Source organism: Ranitomeya imitator, chromosome 3 (assembly GCF_032444005.1).
Source record: "Ranitomeya imitator isolate aRanImi1 chromosome 3, aRanImi1.pri, whole genome shotgun sequence".
In the NCBI taxonomy this organism is placed as follows: domain Eukaryota; kingdom Metazoa; phylum Chordata; class Amphibia; order Anura; family Dendrobatidae; genus Ranitomeya; species Ranitomeya imitator.
This window is the reverse complement of record NC_091284.1, coordinates 685,618,948-685,628,392: the sequence shown is the minus strand read 5'-3', so window position 1 is coordinate 685,628,392 and position 9,445 is coordinate 685,618,948. Positions and strand designations below refer to the sequence as shown.

The 9,445-nt window shown below is 45.6% G+C and overlaps 1 protein-coding gene and 3 non-coding genes across 4 annotated transcripts; all 4 read left to right on the top strand.

Annotated features, from left to right (window-relative positions):
- Positions 1–359: 359 nt before the first annotated feature.
- On the top strand, positions 360–8,245 carry ATP5F1B (ATP synthase F1 subunit beta). The gene is made up of 10 exons (XM_069758459.1): positions 360–669; positions 1,129–1,308; positions 2,201–2,375; positions 2,826–2,947; positions 4,602–4,786; positions 5,803–5,961; positions 6,031–6,153; positions 7,283–7,495; positions 7,583–7,784; positions 8,015–8,245. Exons 1-10 carry the CDS (start codon positions 552–554, stop codon positions 8,110–8,112), a joined length of 1,575 nt encoding a protein of 524 aa, XP_069614560.1. The 5' UTR covers positions 360–551; the 3' UTR covers positions 8,113–8,245.
- Positions 1,985–2,054, top strand: LOC138673243 (small nucleolar RNA SNORD59). Its single transcript, XR_011319898.1, has one exon. It is a non-coding gene; the product is annotated as a small nucleolar RNA SNORD59 (small nucleolar RNA).
- On the top strand, positions 4,448–4,518 carry LOC138673246 (small nucleolar RNA SNORD59). Its single transcript, XR_011319901.1, has one exon. It is a non-coding gene; the product is annotated as a small nucleolar RNA SNORD59 (small nucleolar RNA).
- On the top strand, positions 7,105–7,177 carry LOC138673245 (small nucleolar RNA SNORD59). Its single transcript, XR_011319900.1, has one exon. It is a non-coding gene; the product is annotated as a small nucleolar RNA SNORD59 (small nucleolar RNA).
- Positions 8,246–9,445: the final 1,200 nt, after the last annotated feature.

The window sequence follows — 9,445 nt, the reverse complement described above, 5'->3', positions numbered from 1 at the left end:
TGGCCTTTGTACAGGAGATCAGGGCCTCTACATGGCCTCCAGCCTGGCCTTTGTACAGGAGATCAGAGCCTCTACATGGCCTCGAGTCTGCTCGTTCACCGCTGCTCACGAGACATAGCCATGTGGAGCACGAACCCTCAGGTTTACGCCAGGCCTGCAGTGCATACACGGCTGTGCACACCTGCACCGTCACTGGCGGTCGCGGACGGAGGACAGCTCCGCTCCGCACGCAGCTGCCTCTCTACTTCCTTTCCACCATCTGTGAAAGACAGTGAAGGACATGACCGCACAGGTCACACCGCTCATAAGCCCCGCCCCCTCCTGACTGCTACTCCTCCAGCGCCTCATCCCGCCCCATTGCCATTTTGGCGTCCGGACGCTCCTCTGATTAGCCAATGGGATTAGAGGAGCTTGTAGAGTGACATTGGTATAGTCCAATAAGGTTTGTAGCACCTCCCCGTGACGTTGAACGCTTCTCATTTGTTTCCTCCCCCAGAGGTAGAGCTGCTGAGTGCGCCGTCTGCCTGTTGCTCTCTCCTTCAGCCGCCGCCATGTTAGGAGCCGTCGGACGCTGCACTGCGCGGGCCCTGAAGGCCTTTAGGCCCTCCGCCAGCTCTCAGCAGCTCGGGCAGACCCTGCTGAGAGCCTCCCCGGCAGCGCTGCACCCCCGTAAGTAGCCGCCGGCGGCCTCTCTGGCTGTGACCTAGCGGTGTCATTGGTGGCGAGGCCTGTGCGGGGAGGGCCGGAGCACGCCGCCGCCGGAGTGTGGTGCCGTACTGGTGAGGACTGACAGCCGGGTGTGTGCTCGGCGGCGGCCTCATCCGGGCTGACCCGGGACACATCACCGACCAGTGACCTTGCGCTCGGCCGCAGGACGCCCTGCCCTTGTGTCCAGCCGCGGAGCGCTCCGCCATGTGCAGCGCCATTGTGGGGAATAGCTTCTCTGGAGACCTCGGGCTCTGTGTGGAGCAGCACACCTCCTCCTGCTGGATGTCGCGGGCCCTGTGTCCTGGGAGGGCACCTGCAGACCTCGGGCACGGGGGTCACTATATCTGGGGCACAGGCTGCCGGTCTGTCAGTAATGCAGCAGGCTCATGTCTCACATGTGCTATTTATTTCTCTTCCCAGGTAGAGACTATGCAGCCCCCGCTACAGCGGCCAAGCCAGGCGTAGCCACCGGCCGCATTGTCGCCGTCATCGGAGCCGTGGTGGATGTCCAGTTTGATGAAGGCCTGCCGCCAATCTTGAATGCTCTGGAGGTCCAGGGCAGGGACACCAGGCTGGTTCTGGAAGTAGCACAGCACTTGGGTAACCCTTCTGACGTCCATTACTTATAATAAATCACTATACACATGTCAGCAAGGTTTGACCCTGTTCTCCTTGAAGATGCTGATGGTCCTCAATGACTTGATGACCCCATGATCGGCCATGTTACTGATAACCGTGCAGTGTCTGTGGCTTAGTATCATACGATGGTTCTGCAAATGCGCCAAATTCATAAGTGTTCCCATCTCCAAGCTCCTATCCCAATGTATATTAATATTGGGGAATGTAGTATAGTTTTTGTGATTAGCTTTGACATGAGCAGGCATTACAGGACCTTAAGTATCCATGGTTACATCCTCTGATAGTGGCATAGTTACTAGTAATGTGTGCATGTGCGATGCCTGCCCATGAGGAAAGAGACATGGTGAGTCATAAAAACTGTACACTTCTTCTAATAGCACTTATTTGCTGATACTATTTTTACACATATTGGGAAAAGATCTTGGAGATGGGAGTACCCCTTTAAGAATTTAGCATATCTCTGAGCACCCATGTGCCAGAGTAAGATGTGGTTGTCATGGACTAGAGTAATTCTAGGCACTTCTGTGGGGTAGATTATGATAAATTTGTTGGCTCACTGTTTCACACACTGATGATTTGATGCCTATGGGACAAGTCATTTTACACACTGGATAACATGGGTGTACCTGGAAGACCTCCTTCTGTGATGATCAATCATGACTTTCGTTCTTCTGAGTCTTCTGAAGCAACTAGTTAATCTGAGAAGGATGTGATCAACAGCTTAAAATGACCAATTCTTTAGATATTGTGGGGCTTATGCAGTCACATAGTAACTAGCACCAGGAGATCTGTGGGCAAATCCTTTGCTTGAAGGTGTGCTTTGTTTTTACATGGACCTTTCCTCTTGGAATAGGTGAGAACACTGTCCGTACCATCGCTATGGATGGTACCGAAGGTTTGGTCAGAGGGCAGAAGGTTCTTGATGCTGGCACACCAATCAGAATTCCTGTCGGTCCTGAGACCCTTGGGAGGATCATGAATGTCATCGGTGAACCTATCGATGAGAGAGGCCCTATTACAACAAAACAGTAAGTTCAACTTTTTTTTTTTTTTTTGTAACTACACTTCTGAGACTTTGTATTTTGTTATTTTAAGCTCTGTGGGAATTAGTATGTTGGCTTTTATTTTCTCGCATACAATTGACCGATTCTCTTTAGTTATGTTGATAGACATTGTACCCCTAAGTTAGTAGTATGGTGCTTTAAATGCTGCTGCCATCGGTCCTTGATCAGCTTTGGTTAGAACTGAATTCTGAAAGGGGTTCTGCCACAATGGTTATTTACCACTTCTGTATGGGATAGATATTAAACGTCTGACTGCTGGGGACCTCCTTTTAGCTTCACTACCACTGTTCTTGGTGACTTTCATTAGCGATATAGACATTGGGTTAACCAAGTGCCCTGCTGCTCCCTACTTCTGTTGTGTAGTGATGGGCTACATTTCCTTGTCTAATTTCTTATGTCTTCATGTCCTTGCAGGTTCGCTGCCATCCATGCTGAAGCCCCAGAGTTTGTTGAAATGAGTGTTGAGCAGGAAATTCTGGTTACTGGAATCAAGGTGGTAGATCTCCTTGCCCCCTATGCTAAAGGAGGAAAAATCGGTATGTTGTCAAGTGATTTGTTCCTTCCAATGATCTTATTTTTCATCTTGTATGTGACATATCTGGGACACTTAATTTGATATGCTGTTCGAAATAAGAGTTGATCCTGCATGTACAAAAATGAATACAAAGTACATACAGAGATGGTAATTACACCTGTTTAAACTTTGCTGTTAAAGTATTAAAAGGCAATCTTTAAAGTGAACCTGTCACCCCCAAAATCAAAGGTGAGCTAAGCACACCAGCATCAGGGGCTCATCTACAGCATTCTGTAATGCTGTAGATAAGCCCCCGATGTATCCTGAAAGATGTTAGATTATACTCGCCCAGGGGTGGGCAGTCGGTCCTGGTTCGATGGGCGCCGCGGTCCGGGGCCTCCCTTCTTCTTACGATGTCGTCCTCTTGTATTCACGCTCCGGCGCAGGTTTACTTTGTCTGCCCTGTTGAGGGCAGAGCAAAGTACTGCAGTGCGCAGGTGCCGGGAAAGGTGAGAGGCCCTGCGCACTGCAGTACTTTGTCTGCCCCTTGAGGGCAGAGCAGTGCCCCGGAGCCGCAGCGTGAATGCAAGAAGATGTCATCGTAAGAAGATGGGAGGCCCCGGACTGGACCACGACGCCCGTCGGACCGGGGACCATCCCTGGGTGAGTATAATCTAACCTCTTTTCCTCATCTTTCAGGTTATATTGGTGGCTTATGTACAGCATTACAGAATGCTTTAGATAAGCCCCTGATGCTGGTGGGCTTAGCTCACCTTCGATTTTGGGGGTGACAGGTTCCCATTAGGTCTTTAAACACGTTTCCACATGACCCAACCTGTGGTATCTGGCCTACAAGCTGCCCAAGAATGGTTTTAAGAGACCTTTTCACCGGTTGCATGATATAATTGTGTAGAAAAGAGGGAGTTGGGAGCCTAAATGCCAGTACTAAGCAAGAACTGCAAATAATATAAAAGTAACATGTAAAGTGTAACAATCCAAAAAGGATATATACAGACCAGGTATGCACTTGACTAGGGGTACAGCACACTGGCAAAGTCTTTTGATTTGTGGTAACATGCTTTCAGACTAGCTTCATCGGGTAGCATACACAGATGTATCTTACTTGAGAAGGTTTGTGTCCATCTTCAAAATGCATTTTAATCTCCAGCTCCATAATAAAGTAATAACTCAACTTACGGTCTTTAGACTTGTCAATCTTCAGCCACTGGCAGACTAGTAAAGAGTGCATCAAAATTACTGTATAGGCTGTATCCATATGTATTAGTATAAACCAGCCCCTTCTACTCACCTGTCGTAGAGATGGTGAGCTGTCTGAAGATCATGTCTAAGGAAAGGCAGCAGTTAGGTTTCTCCACACTGTTTTGCAGAGATTTGTTCACCTCTTTTGCAGTTGCTAAATTGTCATGTCTACAAGCACTAAACACAATGTTGAGGTGTCTCTTGGGTTCTTTTCATGGAAACTGCTTTGTCCTGTAACTGTCTATTTGACACCCTCCTAAAGTTTCTTATGATGAGTTACTTTGACTTTCGTTCTTCTGAAACTTCTGAAGACATCTAATCAATCTGAAGAAACTGTTAAAGAATGACTCTGCATCACGTGTTAAGTTTGATTTCTTTAACTTTTTTTTTTCTCTCTTTCCCCTCTTTCCTTTAAGGTTTGTTTGGCGGTGCTGGTGTAGGTAAAACTGTGCTCATCATGGAGCTGATCAACAATGTGGCTAAAGCCCATGGTGGTTACTCGGTGTTTGCAGGAGTGGGAGAGCGTACCCGTGAAGGAAACGACTTGTACCATGAAATGATTGAGTCTGGTGTCATTAACCTGAAGGACACAACATCAAAGGTTTGCTCAGGTTTTTTTTGTTGATGTTTTGAGCAGTTTCCGCAAAGCTTCAAGCCTCTACACATCCCCTGCACCAAATATTGCATGGGAAATGTTATTTGATGCAGCTCTCATTAGTGTGGACTTGCCATAATGCTGACTGATACTGTAGTGGAGTTGATGAGTTTTGTCAATCAAGACCTCATGTGTACTAAACTTCTGACAAGTCTTAAAATGCAGCTTTCTCATGGTCTATCACTCTAAATCATGGCTTTATCTATAGCCAAGTAGGAAGTCACATCTTCATCTGATCTAAGGGGTAACGTCTCCTTGAGGCTGTGTAGGGAGATTTCTAGGCTATGCAGTGCTTTTGGGAATATAAAGATCCAAATAGCCTCTTCAGAGAGGAGGGCTAGCACTCTAGTTCCACCCATTGGGGGCAGCAATCCTATGTCAGTATTGACCCTCTAACAAGCCTGATTATGTGGCTTGGAACTAGACTTCATATCCTTTTCTTCTCTGAAGAGGCCATTTCCATGTGGTCATCTAGTACAGTTTTTGCTGTCATCAAAGGATGTGGCTGACGTAGCACCCTCTGCTTTGTCTCCGTGTCATTTACCTGATTTGGCTGTTTGCATGCTTGTTAGGCTAGGTTCACACTACGTTAGTGCAGTCCGTTCAACATATCCGTTAAACGGACTGCACTAACGCAAGTGCCGGCACTTGCATAGCGCTAGCGCAGATGGAGCTTCTGCTAGCTCCATCTGCGCTAGCGGCGAGCTAGCAGTGACGGACCCGGAAACGCTGCAGGCGGCATCTCGGGTCCGTCACTCAATGACGGCACTTCGCTAGCGCACGCCCATTGTGGGCGTGCACTAGCGATGCGCTCGCCATTGCTTGTAATGGCGGCGTTAACGGACTACGTTACACCGCGGTGTAACGTAGTCCGTTAAACTGGTTCACACAACGCAGTGTGAACCCAGCCTTACTTGATGGGTTTTTATATATCTTATTTTTTTTCCCCATCCCTTTCGTAGGTAGCCCTAGTATATGGACAGATGAATGAACCACCAGGTGCCAGAGCTCGTGTTGCGTTGACTGGTCTGACTGTTGCTGAATACTTTAGAGATCAAGAAGGACAAGATGTGCTGCTTTTCATTGACAATATCTTCAGGTTTACTCAGGCTGGTTCAGAGGTAAACCCCCAGACTTATTTTTTACATTTGGTCCAAATCATAAATGCTAAACTTCGACTTTTCTCTTAGGTATCCGCCTTACTGGGTCGTATTCCCTCTGCTGTCGGTTACCAACCAACCCTGGCTACAGACATGGGTACCATGCAGGAGAGAATTACCACCACAAAGAAGGGATCCATTACCTCTGTGCAGGTTTGTAGCCGGCTCCTGAATTAAAGTCTCTAGGCGTTGAAAAGGTATTAAATTTAAAAGGTGCTATATAAAATATCACCCCATCCCCCTTAGGCTACGTTCACATTGGCGTTCCGCCAATGTGCGTCGCTGTTGCGCCGGCGACGCGCCCCTATGTTTAACATGGGGGACGCGTGCGTTGTTTTGGTGGCGTTTTTGCCACGTGCGTCGTTTCCGACGCTAGCGTCGGACGCAAGAAAACGCTACATTGTAGCATTTTCTGTGCGTCCGATTTTCGTCAAAAATGAAGCACGCGTCGCAAAACGCGTGCGTTTTTGCGCGCGTTTTTACGTGCGTCGCGCGTTGCGTCGCCGACGCAGGGCGGCGCAACGCTAGTGTGAACCTAGCCTGAGTGCAAAGTTAAGCAACTTTAAAAATGGCCTACATTAAACTTTACTATGTCGCTGCTGCAGAGTGTAAATCCTTTATATAGCGGAATGCTCTGCAATAGTTAGAAATCTATGCTCCCCCACACCCTTCTGTTAGATGTGGCAACAGGGAGAGGTTGGGGCTGTACATAGATCTCCACAGATGGACCGAGGCGGAATTATAGCAAAGAGGAATGCCTGTGGAAAAGGTGGAATGCGCATGAAAAGCAAATTAGTTTATTAGAAATGGCTGTGATAAATGTGTTACTGAAAGGTCTCGGCACTGAGCATACACAGACCTTGCATCCAGCCAGTATTAATAGACTTCACCCTCTTCACAAGCGAGATCCCTAACTACAAACTGCATTATAAGGGGGCTTGAAAAGCAATGAATGACGGCAGTGTGACATTTCATGCAGTTTTAGTGAAAATAAACGTTTGGAGAAAGTCAAGTGTCCATAACTTAATTAGGTAAATGTCTTTTATGCCCCACAAAACCCTCACAGGGTTGGTTTTACTATTGTGTGTACAGTTTTACACAGTGCCTGAAATGATGAGTAACTTCAGACTTTCGTTCTTCTGACTTTGCTGAAGCCATATTTTTCTATCTGAGCAGGCATTTATATCTGATCACTATTCTTGTGAAGTAAAAAAAAAATTAAAATATAATTTATACAATTTTTTTTTTTTTTTTTTTTTTAACGTGTTCCTCTGTGTTCTAGGCTATCTATGTGCCTGCTGATGACTTGACAGATCCTGCCCCTGCTACCACATTTGCTCACTTGGACGCTACCACTGTATTGTCGCGTGCTATTGCTGAGCTTGGAATCTACCCAGCTGTGGATCCTTTGGATTCAACCTCCCGTATCATGGACCCCAATATCGTGGGCCAGGAGCACTATGATGTAGCTCGTGGTGTGCAGAAGATCTTGCAGGTTTGTTCTGTCTAAAATAAAATAACTTGTGTGACTTTTCAGCATTGTTAGGCTTGGGTTATGATTCCGATCTTATTTTTTTTATAGGACTACAAGTCACTGCAGGATATTATTGCTATCTTGGGTATGGATGAATTGTCAGAAGAAGATAAACTTACTGTAGCCAGAGCCCGGAAGATCCAACGTTTCCTGTCCCAGCCATTCCAGGTTGCTGAAGTCTTTACAGGACATATGGGCAAACTGGTTCCACTTAAAGAGACCATCAAGGGTTTCAAGCAGATCCTCCACGGTAATATAAATGTGGCAATGAATCAATTTATTTATAATCAACCTGAATTGTTTGCTATAGCCAAGACTAGATCATTGATGGAACCAGTCATTCCTAAAGTTGATGTCAGCCCCTACAAAGTTGTAGAGTATCCCAGTGATATGGCCACTTTCATTTGTGTGAAGAGAACTGATGTTGCCCTGCCAAGGCAAATTTACAACTAAACTTTTTTTTGCTTCTCATCCTTGCAGGAGAATACGATAACCTGCCTGAACAGGCTTTCTACATGGTAGGCCCTATTGAAGAAGCCGTAGCAAAGGCTGAAAAACTTGCAGAAGAGCACTCTTAAAGACTTGATAAAATGTTTCCTCGAAAGCACTCATCCACAACACCTCATCCTCAGTAATGCTTTTTGCCTGTCTGTATTGGATCCTGTCGGCAAAGCGTATTTAAAATTTACAATAAAACATCTGTGTAAAGACCATGTGTGAGATATTGGCTTCATAGTGAACATGCAGTCGATTGTTGCTGTATCGTGAGTTTAAACTAAAATTGAACATGGGATATTAGAACTATCTCTTGTGAGCCTATATAGTTAATGCACCCCATGTGGTATATTACCCTTAATGGGATTCTGACAATCGCCAAATTGCAAATTAAACTGTTAAATATAGTCAAGTTCCCTAGATATCTCTATCATGCCTGCACTATATAGATGGATACAAATGTATATAAAGTGTTGTAGTAACTCTCTCCAGGAGCTCCATGCACAATGCCTTTCCCTTCTCTGTATCATTGGGTGTGTTGATGAAAGGGAAATTGCCCTGCGATATGCTGCTGGCTTCTTCAGTCAGTGTTCCCATTTCACGTTGCTGTTTGTGTTCAGGCAGTGCTTGCTTTGGCAGCACTTGCTTTACTAATCTGAATAAGGAACTTCTAATAATGGAAAATTAATGGTTGTAGCGGTGCATTGAACCCTTGGCTACACCAAAGGTGCACCGAATCCTCTTTATTTACATATGCAAATACAGTGAGTTATCAAAGTAATTGCAACAACGAAATAAAATCGTACCTGTATAATAAGGTTTAAGTTCTCCCATATAACTTTTGAGTGGTCTGTTCTGCAAAGGTATTCCATGCTTGGACTTGACATTTACTTTGTAGGCTCAGGATTTAGAATTTCATACCGGAAATACTTAATTCAATTAAAGATTATTATTGAGATCCGAATTCCTGTCCTTGACAGTCTGGAATTGGTTTCTCAACTTAGAATAGTCAAATTTATTGAACATGTTTAAGAAGCTGCGCAGTTCAATTAAGGTGGAGAAACATCTACCAAACTGTTCTTCTGTTCCAGTGGGAGTGGATGGCTTCTTCCAAACCTAGGTAGGGTCTAATTTAAGTGGCTTCCATCCAGAGCTATGAATTGCCAATGTCGTTATGAGGAGTATGTGGAGCAAACTTCTAGAAAATGGGTAAAGTTACACAGGACAGAAATGCTGTGGATCTGCAACAGGCTATGTAATGTTTTAAATAAAAAATCTACAGTTTGTTTTTTTTGTCAAACTTGGTATAAAAGTTGTTTGCCGTTTTCTGAAAACTAACCTTTTATTTTCCAGGACACCCTTCCTGAGGAGCACACGAGGAGGTAGTCCTTCTGAACCTCTAGGGACAGGAAGTTA